This window comes from Ictalurus punctatus, chromosome 13, assembly GCF_001660625.3.
Source record: "Ictalurus punctatus breed USDA103 chromosome 13, Coco_2.0, whole genome shotgun sequence".
Lineage (NCBI taxonomy): Eukaryota > Metazoa > Chordata > Actinopteri > Siluriformes > Ictaluridae > Ictalurus > Ictalurus punctatus.
The window spans coordinates 18,093,698-18,114,377 of NC_030428.2; the positions used below are offsets into that span (position 1 = coordinate 18,093,698).

Below are 20,680 nucleotides of genomic sequence, written 5' to 3' on the forward strand. Positions count from 1 at the left end.
AAAAAAAAACCCTATACTCCAGAAAAGGGGCCTTGACATGCATATGCAGTAGGTAAAAGAATGTGTGTTTAATATGTAGCTGATCCGAGCTCCTGGGACCTCATTTATCAGCATTGTATTGAACATATTCTAAATTGATCCTCATGTATAAACTTCAGAATTCTCATGTGCACAGTAAAATAGGGATAGATCAAATGCATAAGAGGAGGGAAATAAGTGCAATAAATACCAATTGTTGGTAGCCACCCTGTGCATTTCACTGCTCATTTAAATATAGACACACCCACAATTAACCGTATATGGTACACTTCAGGGGCAAAAAATGAGCCAAGCCCAAAATGGCAAAATATGAAGCTTTTAATGGTCTTAACGACAAATCATTGGCCGGAAAATTAGCAAGAATGAAACAAATGCACTCCTGAGGCCTCCTGGGCCACGATTTGCTCATTTACTTTTGCTGCAGTGGGGAAAAGCTAGAAACTGGGAAATTCACTTATATAGACTTCTTGTACACAAGGGTAAACTCATGATAATGATTAAAATGTTTGATGTAAAATTCAAGCTAACATGACTGGGTATACAAAATTAAAATAAAATGACAACATTTCTGCAAGTTTACCCATAAGGCTTAAACATTTAAAGAAATCAATGGGAAAAACTATCACATACCAAGTTACTTAATCTATTTGTTTAATTCTTGCAAAGTTCCAGATCTATGATTTCTTGTTAAGACCATTAAAAGTTTAATGTTTTAACATTTTGGCCTTGACCCTTTTTTTTGGCCAAGAGTGTAGGTATAAATCACTTTAAAGGTAACTTAAACAAAGGACTGACATTTTGCTTTTGCCATTGGGAAACCTGCAAACAAAAGAAACTTCCTGAAGCAGGTATTTCGATTTTGATCAGTAAAAGAGGAGAAACCGTTGGGATTAATATAACTGAATTCTGATGCCATTCTGATGCAACAACAATGTAATCAAGGTGTTGACATCTGTAAAACTTGTGCATGGGTATTACTTTGCACATTGGTTCCCTCTCCAACTTGGATCACTGATGGAAAAAAATGCAAGTTGGTGGTGTGATGTAATGGTGTGGGGAATGACTATCTGGTGATAAACCACAGAGAATTTACAGCTATTAAATTGGTTTGGTTCCTTATATGTGCTCTCTAAATTCAGCAAAGAAGCAAGATAGATCACATTTTTTTAACACACCAGTACTGTTAACCTTTTATGTATTTTAGCATATACATCAATGTGTGAGTATTTAAACATAACTGAAAAGTAGTAATGTATTGCATAGATGATTCAAATTATTAACAGTCCAAACAAGTCCCCTTCAGGTAACACATTTCAATCAAGGTTTATTTTCCACTGTTGTGCGCTTTGCAAACACAAGCTGTGTGTAAATATACACACTTATCATTTTAATAAAGCCCACATTTTGTGTTGTTCATATACTCACTTTATGTACAGTGAAAATACCTGTGCAAATATCATTGATAAATGAGGGCTCACCGCTCAGGGAAAGAAAAACATATTTTTAAAAAAAGAGCAGATCTGTGTGATTTAGAAAACAAACATATTTCACCAGGAGTAAATGTTTATCTTTCTGAACTTGTTAGGATGCAGATTAACACACATGGTTGGAAAAATGACTGTAGGCTATGAATAAAGGTGGGTTTAAAGATAAACATTGTATAAACAAATTTATAATTTTTATATTTTATTTATTACATGTAAAATTAAATGCAAATGAAATCAGGTGCATTTGGTGAATCATTATGTTGGCCTATTTAAGTGGAATTGGAATTAATTTGCCATGTGATGGACTAGTATCCCTTTCAGGGCATATTCTTATCTCATGCCCAGTGTTCCTGGCATAGGCTCAGGATCCACCATGACCCTAACCCGGATAAAATGCTTAATGAAAGTGAGCAGAATCAAATCATTAAGTGTAATTTTCTCCTTTTTCACTTTCTGTGATTTAGCCAGATTTTAAAATGTTAGAATATCATTCTAGATAAGATATTTGCCAAAGAATACATACTTCAGTTCAAGAAAACCTGTAGTTTTCAATACATACTTCACTATGTAGAAGATTTTCCTTGTCTACTACACACATAAAACACCCTAAATGCCTTCAATCTGGTTGAATACATTTCTTTTTAGTTTTTTTTTTGGATGTGCATCATCTTCGTTTCTCTACAGACATACATGGAAATACAGCACAACAGCGCTCCACACAACAGCACACAGAACTGAGCAGCCTATTATAGCCTAAACTGTCTAATTCAAACCAGGTGTGTTCACGTTAACAAGTCCATTTTACCCAGCACAGTTAACTAGCTAATTGCATTTGCAGCTGTGTGGAGAAACCACCAACACTATCTTTGGGAAGACATGGCAGGCAACACAATGGCCTTTAACTCTGAAGTGGCATCATTAACTCAACATTAATGTGTTCATTTTCATGTGCTTGACAATGTAATGAAATAACATTTCTCTTTAACAGGAGAATTTGCTTGTTCATTTATTTATAGATACTCTGTAGTAATGGACTATTATAATCTCAGTTTAAAGATGATGTGTGTGTGCTATCAGGTTAAAAGAATGTGTGTTTTTCTTGAAAACCCTTTGTAGAATGGACAGTATATTAGGCTCAGTTAGTACAGCAGGGAAGACCTTTTAATTTGATTAGTGTCTTGACACAGTGTACTGTAAGAAATGCAAGAAGGTGAGTCATGGGGAACTTCCAGTAGGATCCTGACACAATATGAAGGCTATTATTTCTGGGAAATGTAGAAATAAAGTTATCATTGTTCATCATTCCATTTTTTTAAAGAAAATAAATCCTCAGTTCAGGATGAAGATTTATTGGTAGTGTAGTATTTGAGGTTAAGTCTTATTAAAGGCTTTCTAATTATGAATCAATCAAAATGGATGCTTAGATTATACCTGGCACACCTAGTTGTTATATTCTGTGAGTAAAATACGAACAACAAAAAGCCCTATGCAAAAATTCTGCAACATAAACTCTATACATCCGGTGCTTAAAAAACAATTCTTTAAAAAAAAAAAAAAAAAAAAAAACACCTTCGTACTTTCCGTAGAATGATTTTACATCAAAGTGGTATGCTGACTCATACTCATCTTTGCATTATATGAAATAATCCACTCTCGTGCTTTTTGATCTTTTACCTTCACCGGGGTGTGTGTAAGCAGGAGAGGAAGTGGACTTGTGTACAACTGCAGCCTTCAAACCACATTACACTAACCATATGCTGTAAGCTCTGTTCATGTTTTCTCTTTTTGTTCAAGGTGGCCAGGTCTTTCTTTAGCGCTGGGATCGGTCGCTCGTGGTCTTGTATTTGAATAAATGGACTAGTTGAGTTTGAGAAGTTCATGGGAATATGTGATTTAAACTCAAGCGTATACAGGGCAGGCCAACGCCTGTGGTGTTTTACCTCCTGTCTTCGCTATACTTTTGGAGATTAAACTAGTAAAGTACCAAAAAGAAAGTTTATAGCTAAAGCAGAATTTCAGGAAACACCAGTAAATACTAGTGTTGGTTCATCAATCAGCATCATGATCATTTAAATCCGGGTCAATTTTTTTTTTTTCTGGTTGTGATATTTAGTAAACCCTGACCTTTGAATATAAATGGAGCAACAATCTAGCCAGTCAAGAATGTCAGGGTCAGCCAATCATCCCATAATGCTAGTTGACTTAAACTAAAGACGGAATTAAAAGTAATTTGTACAGTATAATTCCAGTAGTGACCTTTTATATAGTAGACTATTATGATTGAATTATTCAAGAACCACTTAAACCATAAGTTTTAAATCTTTGTGATGTTTGTGACTTGCTTAAACCATTAAATAATTTTTCATCTAAAATATGTATTCAACTGACTAATTGACCTGCTGTTTTCAATCATTTATTGAACAGTAATATCAATAGCAGTTGTTTGAAATCTGCACCACTTGTAGATGATTTTACTTACAGTGGAGTGATGTATATCAAATATATTTGGAGATCTTTTTAAATCCCTTGCTAGACTCCTAGGCATCCACAACCTTTTTTCTGAAAGCCTTACAGAACTCTTTAGATCTTGGCATGATGGCACCACACACCTCACTAGCAAAGGGAAACCAAACACTACCTATGAGAGGGGTATAAATAAGACTAAGCAGGTTCTAATCACTGGCACCCAATCTTCAACACCTGATTTTAATTTTATGGATTTGACGGTGTGATAAATGTAGGGGTGTACTTACTTTTTCCATGTGACTAATCTGTTTTTTGTTAATTTACATTGTTAAAATTAAAACAAAATGTAAATTTTATAGAGTGTATCAACTTTATTGATAGGCACTGTTTCAAAGAGGATGTAATGTTTGCTTGTCCAAATATGTAAAACAAATAAACAAAAAAATAACAAGATCATTGGGGTGTACTTATTTTTTCACATGACTGTATTATAACATGAAAGATGTATCTGGACATAATGCAAAAGTTTCACAAATTAGCACAAAAGATCAATAATCTCTACTCCCCACAGTTGAGGGCACATTTTACTGTTGCTCCAGTCAAATAAAATGTTTTATTTTATTTATATATATATATATATATATATATATATATATATATATATATATATATTTTTTTTTTTTTTTTTTAAGGTGAATTTCCTTTTGAATGCAGCCTGCACTGTTTGTCTGCACCTTTTCAATAAGTGTCATTCTGACGACTGCACCATCGTGCTCCCTTTGTATAACCAACACTGCATCAAACAGCCGTACACACGTTGCTGGGTTTTACAATGCACCCCAAGGGCTGTTATGTTGTACATTCATGGCCATTTTATTAGGGTGTTGCACTCGTACAAGATGGTGTCCTGTCACTGTAGAACAAGTCATAAAGAACCAGAGCAGAACAACAAAAACAGCAATCTTAAAAACCGTAAAGTTCATAGTGGAAAACTATCTGTCTCATGCAGGCAGTGAGATGACTACCTTACTGGTGATCATTTCACCTCCTAAGCATCTGATAAGGAAATGGGTTTTCTAAAAATGGCCCAATTGCTGTTTCTCTCATCTTCTTCAGGCTATTCATGTATAGCTTTGTGCATGGGAAATCTGTGCTTTATGTTATCTATAAATTCCCTTTTCACACTGTAAGCATTTGCCCATCTTACAGCACCATTTCTTTATTCTCCCTGATAAAGACCCTGCAAAAAATCTTGCATGTTGGACAAATGCACACTGCCATTGTACATCACCCGTCTAACATAGAGTCACTGATGAAGTAGGAGGCAGAGATGGTGTTTATTTTCTCACCCCAACCGCCCACATACATACATCTCTTTAAATCGTTCTGACGCCCAAATGCACAATTGTCCTCAGGTGTTCCAAATGTTGTTTTGAGTTGCGAGCGAATGCCATTAGTTGTAATTGCTGACATTGCGGACTCATTTCGAATGTGCACGCATGAGAAAGTGCAGAGCTCAGGCAGAGATACACATATGTAGCCTCCAGGCTTGCTTTTTCCCAAAGCCTTCATTTCTTCATTCTCTCTCGTTAGTGAGCGATAAAGAAGTAGAGCACAGTGCTCCAATTAAGCAGTTCATTTTACAGGAGGTTGAGCACAGTTTGTGCATTAAGGGATATTGGGAAATCGAGAGATTGCGTTAGCTATTCAGGACTAATTTGTTTTGTTTGTTTTATAAGCGGGCTAAGTGTCTCTTGCCTGTGTGACTTTGATTTTATAATTATGACATTGATCTTCTAATTATGTGTTGAAAACCTACACGCACATTTTGCTTTTCTTTTCTCTCTCGCTCTCTGATAAACAGCATTCATGTGTAATGCATCAGCATCTCACACTTTGTTGTATTGTATCTGACTCTGAGACATCTCCTGGATTATGGCTTTAATGCACATTTAGCTTTGTCCAGTAAAAAAAAAAAAACCCTGCATCACCAGTATAAATGTATATCAATTTCGTCACTCGAGGACTACAGTGTTGGCTGATAAGGAAAGAGAGCTTATTGAAGAAATCAGGTGATGTCACCTTGGCTCTTGCAGTTTAAGCATTCTCTAGAAAACTAATGATGTGCATTTGAGTTTTATTAGAGGAACTAAGTGAAAACCCAACACTATTATTAGAGAATACATAATTGGTGGCTAGATTGCTTTTTTCCCCCCTTCAATGGCAGATTGAAGAAGCTGCAAATATACTTCAATTTCATTAATGAGCAGCATTGTTCACATAGTTGTCTGCATACCTTATGTGTATCTGGAGGATTCAAAGCTATATCCACTAGGAGGCACTGTAGGGCCAAAACATCAGTTCTTCTTTAACTATCTCTTCCGATGAACATGGCAACAGTGGAGAAGGTTACTGTTGTTTATCTTGCATAGATGGCAGAAATAGTTGCAGCATCATCAGTGTAAATGGTATGTTAGGCCATTACATGAAATCTCAGTTTGGTCCCGACACGATGTCCGATCATATTAAAGTGCCCCCACTGTTCATGGTATTGCATGACACGGACATGGACAGGTAGCATTCATTTCTGAGCCACGACTGCAAGATACATGTGAAAGCCATCGTGTATACACGTGCATGTAGTTAAAAGCAAGTATAATACAATATTTAGATTGGATTAATCGTTAGCGCCACATTGCAAAGCTGGAAACTCAAACTGATGCTGCAGAGGCTGATGTATGAATTCATGCAGTGGGTCAAAGTGACAGCATTCATGTCATTCTTGCTCTCTGAGACATAAAGAGCACCACGGCCAGCCAGGTATCTGAAAGTATTTTCATCCCAGCACAATGCAGCCTGACTTCTCTAATGATATCTCCTCCCCAACAAGGAAGGAAAGCTAATTAGCATAGTCAGGTGAATGTGGGCGAGTGGTGGGGAGTTTCATGACCGATGTAGGCAGACCTTGCATCCATCATCAGATTCAGCTGAGTACCCATTACATATTCATGGAGATGTAATGGTCATGCAGAGTTCAGTTTACATACTAATCGAACACACCTGGCTCTAATGTTCAGCCGCTCTACGAGACACTGATTAGCTGAATCAGGTGGGTTAGATTAGTACTGGAAATAAACCAAGTATGTTAGATATGGTATTATTATACCATGATTTACAGGTATTGAGATGGTTCCAAATGAGCTTTGTGGAACGTCAAAAGCCTAACACCAGCTTTCATGATGTCATGTTTTGTTTTATTGTTAACGGAAACATCCTGCAAAATCAAATTTTCAGGGTCAGTAAATGAATAAAAAATAAATACAGCAGATCCACTTCACTGCAATGGAGTAAACTGTCTATAAAGCAATAGGATTAATATAGTTCTAGAAACATTTCTAAACATTACAAACTGCACCTTTAATAATAATTCCTTACATTTATATGGTGCTTTTCTAGACACTCAAAGCACTTTACATTGTATGGGGGAAATCTCCTCAACAACCACCAGTGTATAGCATTCATCTGGATGATGCAACGGCAGCCATAGTGCGCCAGAACCCCCACCACACACCAGCTACTGATGGGGAGGAAAGGAGAGAGATGTAGCCAATTCCAGGATGGAGATTATTAGGGGGCCAATGGAGGAATTTTGCCAGGACACCGGGGTTATACCCTTACTCTTTACGAGAAGTGTCCTAGGATTTTTAATGACCACAGAGATTCAGGACCTCGGTTTAACATTTCATCCGAAAGACGGTGCTGTTTTTACAGTATCTTGTCCCTGTCACTATACTGGGAGGTTTCCCCCAGGAGGTCTCCCAACCATCTACTGGCCAGGCTCAACCCTGCTTAGCTTCTGCGGGACAACGGGCAAGAACTACAGGGAGATATGGGCATGGCTTTAATGGCCAAGAATGAACAAGAGTAATTATGTGTATGTGTGTGTTTTGTAGTGAAAGAAGAATGTGTGTCAGAGGAGGATGAGAGAAGTAGGGATGCTCTTGTTGAGGAAATGCTTCAGCAGGGAGACACTGCCGTCATCTTCCCAGAGGCACCAGAAGATGAACCACGCCAAGGAACACCGGAGACCAGCGGCCATGATGAGAATGGTACACAGGCACACACATACGCACATGCACACACACACACCTTGTGAGGACCTTCCATTAACATAATTATTAATATGGCTAATTAATGCTATGCTACACCTTAACCTAACCTAAACCTTAATTTCAGTAACTAAAAGGAAATAAAAACTGCAGCTTTTGTGACCAGCCAAATCTCCCTATAAGGTCAAAACTGTCAAATATTCCTATCCTTGTGGGGACATTTGGTCCCCACCAAGATACAATCCCCTCCGAATCTACTGGAAAGGCAAGGCCAATTCATTTGTTTGTACTGTATGCCAAAGACATTTAGGTTTGAGATTAAAAGATGGATATTAGACGAGAGTTTAGGATTTCAGCTTTTTATTTTCTGGTATTTACATCTAGATGTGCTAAACAGCATGAAACATAGAACCTTATGTGTCAGATCACCCAATTTTTAGGTGAGCAAAAGTATAGGAACAGATAAGTATTGAAGTAAATTAAAGTAAATAACACTTAATATTTGGTTGCATATCTCTTGCTTGCAAAAACTCCATCAAGACTGTGACACATTGGCACAAAATTGTTGGTTTCTTCTTTTGTGTTGCTTTTCCAGGCTTTTACTGCAGCTTCTTACATTTGCATTTATGGCATTTGGCAGACACCATTATCTAGTGCAACTTACAGATTTCTCTTCTTTTATATATATTTTTTATATATATTTTTTAACACAACTGAACGGCAGTTGAGGGTTACGGGCCTTGCTCAGGGGCCAAGAAGTGGCAGTTTGCTTGGCAGTGTTGGGATTTGAACTCAGGACCTGAGTTTGGGGAGTTTCTTCCTACAGTCTCCTCTTCAGGAGGTGAAATGCATGCACAATTGGGTTAAGGTCTGATGATTGACTTGGCCAGTCTAAAACCTTCCACTTTTCCTCCATGATGAAGTTCTTTGTTGTGTTAGCAGTGTGTTTTGGGTCGTTGTCTTGCTGCATGATGAAGTTCCTCCAGATTAACCTGGATGCATTTCTCTGTAAATTGGCAGACAAAATGTGCCTGTAAACTTTTGAATTAATTCTGCTGCTACAATCATGCGTTACATCATCAATAAATATTAGTGAACCCGTTCCAGAAGCAGCCATGCAAGCCCAAGCCATGACGCTACCTCCATCATGTTTCACAGATGAGCTCATATTTTTGGGATCATTAGCAGACCCATTCTATCTCCACACTTTGGTAGAGATTAATCTTGGTTCCAGAACTTTTGTGGATTATCTCTGTATTTCTGTGTGAATTCCAATCTGCCTTTCCGATTCTTACTGCTGATGAGTGGTTTACATCTTGTTTTATGGCCTCTATATTTCTGCTCTCAAAGTCTTCTTCCAACAGTGGACTGTGATTCCTTCACCCCTGCCCTGTGGAGGTTGTTGGTGATGTCACTGACTGTTGTTTTGGGGTTTTTCTTCACAGCGCTCACAATGTTTCTGTCATCACCTGCTGTAGTTTTCCTTGGCCGTCCCATGTCTGTTGCTCAGTACACCAGTGGTCTCTTTCTTTTTCAGGACATTCCAAATTATTGTATTGTCTATGCCCAATGTTTGTGCAATGCAATGATTTTCCCCTCTTTTCTCAGCTTCAAAATGGCTTGCTTTTCTCCCTTTTCTTGCTCTCTGACCTTCATATCGGCTTATCTTTTTAACAACAACTGCAGTCTTTACAGGTGAAACTGAAGGCTAAAACCAAGATTAGATGTTCAGAGCTATTTATTGTTTAAACAAATCAATCTAACAGGGCACACCTGGGTATCAAGAAAGACCTGTCAGTCGCATGTTCCAATATTTTTTCTCACCTAAAATTGGGTGGTCTGATACAAAATGTGGTATGTTCTATGTCGTTTAACACGTCTATATATAAATACCAGGAAATAAAATCTGAAATTCTAAACTCTCTTCTCATATTCATCTTTTGATCTCAAACTTTCAATCTACAGCAAAGAACAAATGAATTGGCCTTGCCATTCCAGTAGTTTCGTTGGGGACTGTATGTACACATGCCCAAACACACAGTCTATTTTGAATTCAGAGTCACAGTGAAGCACAAATTTCTCACCCAGGTACACACCTCAAAACACATAGCTTGCCTTTGATGACACTGAAATTTCCACTACACCTATTTGAACAGAAAGTGGGGAAATGCAGCACCTGAGCAAATCTTTCATACCTGAGAGAGTTTCTCATGTCTGTGTGTGGGAGCGATTCACCTGACTACAGGAGTTTAATGTGTTACCTGTTAACAGGTAATATGTTACCTGTGGGACGTTTGGATAGAGGTAGACAGCAACCTTCGGCAGGTGCACCTCAATTCTTATTCACAGTTTGACCTATGAATAATTCAGACGATTAATGCAGATTGAGGTGATTATTAGGCAGTTCAACTTACTTGCAGGCACTCTATAGCAATGCATAACTATGGCAAATTGGCAAATAATTTAACAGTTACAGTGTCAAGTTAAGTCATCTAGACATGATGAATATGAAGCCGATTTAATAAATGTCTAATTTGATCTATATTAATGTGTAAATTGCTTCTCACCAGAAGACTATTTAATTAATATAATATTTCATATTATTCAAGTCTAATGTATTAATCCAGTCTTCTTTACCCCTTTCAAAAGAGTGCTTTCCTCCCCAGCTAATTCTCAGGCAATAGCTCACCTCTTTGATTTGTGTGATTACCAAGCGACCGTTCCTCTTCCTTTGTTTCTCCTCATTTCTCCTCGGCTCCTCTCTTTCTTTGTGCTGAAGATCTTGGGATTTAGAGAGACAGAGAGTTGTTGAGTTGTGCTGTAGCTGTCACTCCGTGCACATCAAAGGCCTCTCTCTATTACAGTGTACGATTGAAGTTCACATACTGCTCTACTTCAGCTCACACTCTTCACAAGCAACACAATAACACACGCGTACACATGCACTCTCACACATGCACTTACGCCTTTTCATGGGTCAGCAAGGTGATGCAGTTATTCAAAGCCTCATTTGTATATTCATTAACGTTATACACATTTTCTATACTATAGTAAAAGTTGTGTTGTGTTTCTGTGGCTTTCTGTAATCAGTTGTTCATTTTCATTTGTGTCTCTCTCCAAAGCACATCTCATTTACAAAGCACACAGTTTGTGTTACTCTGTGTGTGTTTATGTGAGAGACTCAAACACACAGCAACATGTCCTTGTACTCATATCATTGTCCTTGCACTTACCCCTCTTGTTCTGCCTCCCTCTCCCTCTCTCTCTCTCTCTCTCTCTCTCAGGCACACCAGACGCGTTTTCTCAGCTCCTCACCTGTCCCTACTGCTCCCGCGGCTACAAGCGCTACACGTCTCTGAAGGAGCACATAAAGTATAGACACGAGAAGAGCGAGGACAACTTCAGCTGCTCACTTTGCAGCTACACTTTCTCCCACCGTACACAGCTCGACCGACACATGAGCGCACACAAAGCAGGCAGAGACCAGGTACTGCTTTTAATCATCAATCCTTAATTCATCATACATAACAGAATACATGCTTTTTTGGAAATGTATAGCCTCTTTGAGAGAGTAGATTATTTTAAAGGTAAAGTATTACAATATCCTAAGTTCACTGTATGAAGGTTTCTTTAAATTCATGTGTCATGAATTTCTTAAAATGTTAAATAAATTAAAATGCATTTGATATTTTATGAACATTTACACCTATGGAAATACAGCAGTATAACGCACATTTTCGGTCTCTTTATAGCGGCATGTAACCCAAACAGGGGGTGGAGGAAACCGTAAGTTTAAGTGCACTGAATGTGGCAAAGCTTTCAAGTACAAACACCACCTGAAAGAACACCTGCGTATCCACAGTGGTGAGCACACTAACGTTTTTCTGGCATTGCATGTCTGTCTGTGTATTTGTGTTAGTTAATAAGGAAATTCAGCATTAGTGTGCGCCGCCAAAGTTCTGCATATGTATTTTCTGGCTAGCCTTCTGAAATAGGAAACATGCTTGTGTTTATACTGGCTGTTAATTGTGCAGTTAAAGGAAACTAATTGTGCAGCAATTGATTTCATCTGGAACATCTGGGCTTTTTGGACTGTCTCCTTTACTTAATTTTATTTACAATTCAGTGCTTGTATTTGTTATGAAGATATTTTTCCAGCCTTCTATTTAATTTAACTAATGAATGGGATAGTTCTAGCTAAGTATAAAATAGAACCATGCTAGCATGAATTAAAGTGTAAAGATTTAGGTAAAGATCTTATATGTAGTTTTTTGTAACATCAGATATGTAAACATTATTAGGTATGCAAAAGTAAAAGAGCATTTTTCTGTTTGTTTAGGAGAGAAGCCATACGAGTGCCCCAACTGTAAAAAGCGTTTCTCTCACTCCGGCTCCTACAGTTCCCATATCAGCAGCAAGAAATGCATTGGCCTCATTTCCGTCAATGGCCGACCTCGACCCTCGCCAACCACAGGAGGCACCAAAACCCCTCAGTGTCCTTCACCATCCCTGCCCTCCTCCCCTGCCACTGCCCGGACTCAGATCCGGGACAAACTGGACCATAGTAAACCCCTGCAGGAGCAGCTCCCTATCACACAGATTAAGTCTGAGCCATTGGACTATGAGTACAAGCCTGTGGTAGTTGCCCCAGCTGCCCCTGGAGGAGTAAATGGGGTTTTCCAAGGAGGGGCAGCAGCACCCCTACAGGGAGCAGTTCAGGCTGTGGTCCTCCCCACTGTAGGACTGGTCTCCCCAATCAGCATTAATCTAGGGGACTTGCAGAACATGCTGAAGGTGGCAGTGGATGGGAATGTGATCAGGCAGGTGTTGGAGAATGCCCAGGCCAAAGGCCAGCCTGCAAACACTGGCAGAGTGGCTATTGCACAGGCTCCTCAGCAAGTCATCCAAGCCATCAGTCTTCCCATTGTTGACCAGGATGGTACCACCAAGATCATAATCAACTACAGCCTTGACCCCTCGCAGGCTCAGGCAGCTCTGCAGAACTTGAAGAAAGAGCCGGTGGGCCAGAATACAGACTCCTGCAAGGCTGAACGACTACCTGAGGACCTGACGGTTAAAAGCAAGACAACCAGGGACAAAACCACCATCACTGTGGATGAAGAGTGGCAGCAAGAGAAGGGCAAACTCTACAATCACACAACAGACAAACACTGTGTCAAGGAGGAACAGGAGGTTAATGGAACACACTTGGAGGAGAAGTCTGAAGATGCTGACGGACTGTGTCCTGGGCAGCCCCCATTGAAGAACCTTATGTCCTTGCTTAAGGCTTACTTTGCCTTAAACGCAGAACCCACCAAGGAAGCGCTGGCAAAGATATCAGAGTCAGTCAATCTCCCTACCGATATTGTCAGGAAGTGGTTTGAGAAGATGCAGAATGGGCAGATTCCAATGGAGATCTCCACAGCCACACCCCAGAAAGAACAGTCTAATGGAATAGACATTAATGGCACTCCAGAGGAAACCCAAAAGTCGGTGTCAGAGCAGGACAGCAAAAGGAACCAAGAGGAGGAAGAGGAGATGGAGCTTCGTAGCCCAGCAGAGGGCACTACAGCTGGGATAAGTGGAGCAGAAAATGGCCCCACATCCCCTTTACCACTAAATCTATCTGCAGATGGGCCTGTGCCAGCCCAGACAGCAGAGGAAGGAGAGGGACCTCTTGATTTGTCTCTCCCAAAATCTGTAGCAGCAGCAAATACAACCAGCGCTCACTCTGTTTACTCAGCTCAGGACGAGCCTCTAAACTTGGTTTGCACAAAGAAGGAAGTGCTCAGCAATGCAAGCACCAGCACTGCCATCTATGCCAGCCAAACAAGTGCCAATCCCCTGAACATTGTGACCACTCAACTGCCCACCCTGGTGGCTATCACCAAGCAAGGCCCTGGGCAGTGTCTGCGTACCCTCACCACCACTAAACAGACCATCTTAATCCCACAGCTAGCCTACACCTACACCACTACAGCCTCCAGCCCAGCAGGGGGTGACACACCACAGAAGGCCATACTGCAAGTCAACGGTGTTAAGGTGAGACCTGAAACTAGAGAAAACATGGACGTGAAATATTGTTTCCTAATTGAAAATAACAGAATTAAATGCACTTTAGTGTTTAAAAGCTTTCTATACTCAGCAACATATGATGATCTAGATTATCGCTACTATTTGATGCAGTCTTCCTGATCTCTAGAATTAGTTGTCCACATTTGTTATTCAGTGGAACTTTTTTTTTGTTAAGTTAAAGAAAACCTCATTTGTTTAGACTTTGATGACAAAAAATTGTGCTTTTTTTCCATCTAAAGTGTAACTTTTTTTCTACTTACACAATATGCAGAAGGCATCAAATAAATAAAGTTTAAGTTTAAAAAACTAATCTGGAATGAGGTATTATGTTACATTACCTGACAGTGTTAATATTGTTTTATAATGGCTTTTTGTGCCATTGTAGCTATCATCACTGGCCAGCTTGGTATCTCTGTCTACGCTAACAGTAATACTAGGAGCCTAAGTTATACTATATGCAAGTGTAAGAGTGGCATTTAGGCCTCCAGGAGCCTAGTAGTGGTATAGAGTCAGTTGTTACACCAAGATTTCACGTTTGCACTGATTTTATTGCATGGGATGTGTGGAAATACCTGTAGAATAAAATATACACATTATATAAAACAAAGCAACACACGTTTGTGTGTGTGTGTGTGTGTGTAGGAGGAGAAACAGGAGGCTGGTTCAGAGGCAGCCTCTGTGCTGGAGGAGCAAACAGACTCAGACTCCGGGCCGGTGAGGAAGAAGATGAAGAAGACTGACAATGGCTTATATGCCTGTGACCTGTGTGACAAAATCTTCCAGAAGAGCAGCTCGCTGCTTCGGCATAAATACGAACACACAGGTATGTTTCCCCTACATGCACACAGAGATCAACTCATTCCCCTGCTTATCAAGACAGAAGATTTATTGCAAAAGTGGATTTAGAAGTGAAATTCTGCCCAAACAATTCAAGTTACAGTTATACTGTAACAGCAGGAGGGTGTGGTGAATTTTCCCACTGTCATTTGCTGGCCAAAAGCATTACCTTTTCACTTGGAACCCAGTGTGTTACATTAGAACCTGTTAGTAATTTTCTCTCTTTCTGGGAGCATAAGATTTCAGTTAAGTCAAGAGCTGCTCACATCTCTCTGTTCAGAAACTGAGCCAAAAGCCAGCAGCCTACATCCTAATGACATCACCGTGCATTTTCTTTCCTTCTCTCTCCAAAGCCACAGTTTATATAACCCTTACCTCCAGCCCATGGGCTGTCACACTCTGTTTTTTTTCATTGTTTGGTTTTATTATCCATGGATACATAATGACATGTAGTGCTTAATCCTGTGTGAGCAAGTTGGGGGAAAGGAGATTAATATAGAGGTGTGTGTCACTAAGCAGCTTCATAAGCCAGTCTGTGTATGGTAGCTTTTAAAGCGCTTGTGTAACATGCTCAATTTCTCATCTCCTGTGTGTGACTGCATGTAATGGGACTAATCACGTGATAATTACTCAGTACTTGAAGGGGAAAATAAATGTACAGTATTAGTAACAGGGCTTGAAAGGAACATCCGCCCACCTAAGAAATATGTATAAAATAAGGAATTAGTGGATAACACCGTTAATTTATCAGCCACTTTATCAGGTGACCTTATAGTCTAGATGCCGTTTGTAGGATGTTTTCTTGGACATGGACGTTTTGTACACACAGACTGATTCTGATAATGACACAACTCATAGCAGCTAAGAATGATTAAAAAAGACTTAACAGGTGGCTCGGGGATGTCCAAGTTAACAACCGATATTTTTTTCAGGACTGAAGTTGAGTAAGTGATGATTCGCAACACATCATTTGTTGTTCTTGTCCGTTTTCTGAATTTAACACACTTGTCGTTATTTAAAGTCCAATTAACCATGCTTGAAAATTACACATGTACTCACATCCACAGACAGCAGGAATAATAGATGCGTATAGCAGTCTGTTCCAGTAACAGGATAACTCAATATTGTGACTCATTACAGAATTGCACGACATGCAGTTACATTTAGGCTGCCATCCTTTAACTGTAAAAATGATGAGAGCCTTGATGAGTATGAACCCTTAACTCAAACATACAAATATTCCCTTAGAAGTTTTCTTAGAAAGCATATGAGGCAAAATTATTGACGCCCCTAAAAGCAATCTTCAAAACAAATGCAAACTCATTTGCAGTTTAAACACACGTAAAATCCATATCATCCGTCACTATGCAGAGAAGCAAAAAACATAAAAGAAACTGCCCAGAATAAGTCAGGTAATACATACCTAAGCAGGCAAAAATACAATTAATTGTAATAAAAATTCATTCAAAAGTCTGGAACAGTTCAACATTTGCCAGGAATTGACCCATGAGCATTGCAGTATTATTATTTTCTTGTTTTCTCGTGATCACGACTTCATTTTCCCGTTATTTAGACGTAACAAAAGTTTATTTTTTCATAACCTTGACATAACAAAAAGCTGTTTTCTCACGACATAATTTTATCAGGAGAAAATCTCACCTTGTGAATGAGACTGGCGTTGTATGCACATTGGTGTCTTCGCCATCATAAATTTAATAACTGCCCGCTGTAGAGATGGACTTTACCTCCACATTGAGGGAGGGGTTTCCCAGTGGAGAACCAAGGTTGCTATATTGTATTCGGCAATGAAGTCGTAAACCCGACAGTCTCCTAGTGTCGGACACTAATGTGGAAATTGTCAGTCACTGACAGATGCAAAGCTATTTCAGCTTGAGTGAGCCCCTGATCAAAGTAAAAATGAATTTGTTCGTCTATGATGCTGCGGGATTCCGCTAAGCTTTTGCTGCCTCCGGAGCAATAAAAGCAGTGATCACAAGAAAACAACTATTTTATGTCACGATCACGAGAAAATGGAAAAAAAATAATAATGCATAGCCTCTCCGTTGTCCACATGCACAGCAAGAGAGAGAAACAAAGATGCCAAACATCAAGGTTTCAAAAAGTTTCAGAATCGAGTTGATTCTTGATTGTCATGCATTAAAATGAACAGTTAGATTCCACCTCTCCAAGAAGCTGTTTGGAGAGTTTGCACAAACAGAACAAACTGGAAACGAAGTGCATTTCCGACTTTTTGTCCCCTGGCACCATTAGCATATTTGGCCAACAATCTGGGCTGCATGCTGAATTTTCTTTGCATGCATGCAAAGTGTTCTGGTGAAAATATCAGCGTCGTGGCGTTTGTTATTCATTTTGGTTCATGCTCATGCAGCGTGCTAATAATTACGATGTTGACTGTATCGAAGTGAAATAAATATTTCCCATTTGTCTTGCAGGTAAACGTCCTCATGAATGCGGGATCTGCAGCAAAGCTTTCAAACACAAGCACCACCTGATCGAGCACCTGCGTCTGCACTCGGGAGAAAAGCCGTACCAGTGTGACAAGTGTGGCAAGCGCTTCTCTCACTCCGGCTCCTACTCGCAGCACATGAACCACCGCTACTCATACTGTAAGAAGGAGGCACACGGCCAGAACCTTGTGCAGAGGGACGAAGAGGAGGAGAACCCCAACGAAGAGCAGGCTGGAGCAGCAAGCACCACCGCCTCGCCCCCGTCTCAGGTGGACTCGGATGAACGAGGAAGCAGTGCCAGAGAGGACGAGGAGAGCGAGGAGGAAGACGTGATGGGCTCGGGGAGCATGGTGGACGAGGACGAAATTCAGGTGGTGAGGATCGGCGAGGAAGGAGGAGAGGATGAGGAAGACACCGGAGAGCAGTACAGGATGGAGGAGATGGACACAGGAAATGAGGAGGCGGTTAGGGAGAATGGAGGACATGAGGAGGATACAGTGGAAAGTCAAGAAGAGGGAGAAGAAGATGGAGAGATGATGAAAGTCGTTGTGATGCAGGATGATGAGGGAGATGAAGAAGAGCAGACGGAAATCACAGAAGCGATGGACATGCAGGAAAACATAGGAGAGGAAAAAGCCGAGGATGAAGGAGAAAATGTGAATGAGGAGGGTGGAAATGAAGGAACCACACCCAGTGAAAATGGAGATGTGAAATGAAGAGAAATCACATCAGGGCTTTTCTCGCTCTTATACTTTGCTACTTACTTTTACAAAAACTTTACTAATTTGAACAAAGACTGCAGATGTGGCTGCTTCCAGAGGATTGCAGGAAATGGTGAAAGAAGGAAGGAAGGAAGAGCGCGAGAGTGCAAGAGCTCTATCGTTGCATTTTATCCCACTACTGTGTATAAAACCCCTTGTGTGCCTGATGATAAAACAAACTAGTGTTTTTTTTCCCACATAAGGACATTTTTCAGTGTTTATGGTTTGTATAAATACAAAGTTTAATGGAAAAAAAAATGACATATACAGACTGAAAGCTAGACACGTTTTAGCTAATAACGTTTTATTACTAAAACACCTTGGGTTTCTTTTTATCAGTGTTACTAATTTTTTTTGTCACTCTTGTTTAAACCTTTTAAAAAAAAAGCTGTACAGTTGGGAGAGATTTCTATACATTTTTATTGCCAATGAACAAAACTCAGTATTTTATTGCATATGAAGGAAAAAAAAAAAAGATCCTGTGCACTACCATTCTCCCAGTTTACGGATGAACACCTCTGTGGGCCTTGTTTAATGTCTACCTTTCAGTATTAATACTCTCAAGCTAACCCTTGTGTCACGCTAGTCTACGCTAGCTCAACATCTGTCTGTCTATTTTGTTTGGAAGTGGTCTGTGAGCCTTAAACATAAGAAAAAAATTGGGGGTGGTACACAATCCTAGATCCAAAAAAAAAAAAAAAAAAAGAAAAACAACATTGAGATTTAAAGAAATGTGAGTAGTTACATGTGTCTAATTTGCCCCTCGCTGTCCCCAGACCCTCCCTTATGCAAAAGCATAAGTTAAGCATGTGTTAAGTGCCATTGCACAGAGCTGGTGCACTTCTTTCACAGTCTTCTTCAACAGCATGTTCCCAGTGTGGTAGCAAACCTGTGACCCCTGACCCTGAACCACTAGTCCTAACCCAAGGACTGTTCCTGCCTCTTAAAAGGAACAAATGAATTTTTACAAACGGTCAGGAATCAAAGAACAAAACGTTTCCAGCTCTGAAGTGTTTCTGTGTCCCCTGTTTAACGCACTTCTTCATCTCATTAACTGCGCGTTCACTTTTACTTCAGGTATTAAATATGAACTCACCATTACCTTTCACCTCTAATTTTTTTTTTCCTACTTGCATAACAGTCAGTATTAAGTTTGTGTTCTGTTTGTTTCTCAGTGAACATTGTGTAATGTTTGTTTGCAGTCATGGCAGTATTATTTCCTCACCCTCTTCATCAGTATAAGTTTAGTTTTAGAGACCTTTTATATTTATGTCTTATTTTTTTATATTTTTTTTCCTTTATGGTTATTTATTACACAATGTAGTGTACAATATTGTAGTTTGTATTAATACAATAATATATTTTAGTATGAAGAATAATTTCGAAGAATGAATGAATACAAAGCTAGGGAGAGCTCTCTGGCATTTCGAAGTGTTTTAAAAACAGAAAGAGTATTATTTTCACATTTTCAATTCTTTGATTGCTTTTTTTTTTTTTTTAAACAGACACCCAGTATTTGAAATATTGGAGATTTCTCTTCTCACATTGCCCATCATTGTGTTACTTTCCCCACTAGACTTGGAAGCTACTGAACATTGATAATTTAATTGTATGCTACACGTGCAGACGTCCTTAACCACAAAACTGTGCTACTCTTTTACAAAGCCAAAATGTTGTCAATGAGGAAGTTTTTTATGTTTTATTTGTGCCAATGTGTTAACAGCATGGCCACAACTTGTTTTATATGTCCCTGTTTTAATCTGTGGTTATATATTTTTTATAGATAGGATTTCTTTTTTCTTTGTTTGGTTGGTTTGTTTTTTAAAGACTCCCCGTCTCACAATAAAATAAAATCAAGAATTCACAGCTTCTCTGTAACGAGATCATTCTCACACAAAGAAACTTTAAATGGATTTTAAAATGTATCAAATGTTACCGATTTAAAAATATGCTTTGATTTGTTTTGGTAAGACAAAAAAAAGGGAAAAGCAATATAAATCAGTACTTTTTTGGGGGGTATTTGGCTGAACACGTACAGCAAAAGCTATATAATTGTATGACTAATCAGCTCAGGAGCATGGAGCAGTATAACGTTATAGAATTAAGGGGGAAAAAGTGCCACAGTATAAAGGTTTTACTAGAGGCGCTAATAAAATACTTTACTGAATTTTGTACATTTGAGATGGAATACAGCTGCGACCAAACAACTGTTGGAAGATGGGTGTCTTTCCAGTTTAATAGCATTCAACATAAAGAAACAGCTGATGGTTCTGCTTTTCTCTGTTTTTTTTTTTTGTTTTGTTTTTTTAAAGAGGCAGAGCAGCTCTGGGAGAACAGAAAAAAACAAGGCCACAAAAACACACTGATTTATGGATATATTTAAGACCTTGAAATGATTTTACAGATCAGTGGTCTAAATTATGCAAATTTCACATTTA

The 20,680-nt window shown here is 39.2% G+C and overlaps 1 protein-coding gene and 1 long non-coding RNA gene across 3 annotated transcripts in view; one reads left to right on the top strand and one right to left on the bottom strand.

The window, feature by feature from the left end:
* Nucleotides 1-20,106, top strand: part of zeb1b (zinc finger E-box binding homeobox 1b) — a 69,788-nt gene extending 49,682 nt beyond the window's left edge. For both annotated transcript variants that reach the window (XM_017483097.3, XM_047159265.2), the window contains exons 3-8: nucleotides 7,946-8,101; nucleotides 11,386-11,588; nucleotides 11,854-11,965; nucleotides 12,441-14,143; nucleotides 14,819-14,999; nucleotides 17,467-20,106. In XM_017483097.3, the coding sequence (XP_017338586.1) occupies nucleotides 7,946-8,101; nucleotides 11,386-11,588; nucleotides 11,854-11,965; nucleotides 12,441-14,143; nucleotides 14,819-14,999; nucleotides 17,467-18,197 (3,086 nt within the window). In that variant the 3' untranslated portion in view covers nucleotides 18,198-20,106. The remainder of the gene's footprint in view (nucleotides 1-7,945; nucleotides 8,102-11,385; nucleotides 11,589-11,853; nucleotides 11,966-12,440; nucleotides 14,144-14,818; nucleotides 15,000-17,466) is intronic.
* On the bottom strand, nucleotides 8,095-11,423 carry LOC128634445 (uncharacterized). The gene is made up of 3 exons (XR_008397644.1): nucleotides 11,335-11,423; nucleotides 10,791-10,882; nucleotides 8,095-10,456 (listed from the first exon to the last, which is right to left on the bottom strand). It is a non-coding gene; the product is annotated as an uncharacterized LOC128634445 (long non-coding RNA).
* Nucleotides 20,107-20,680: the final 574 nt, after the last annotated feature.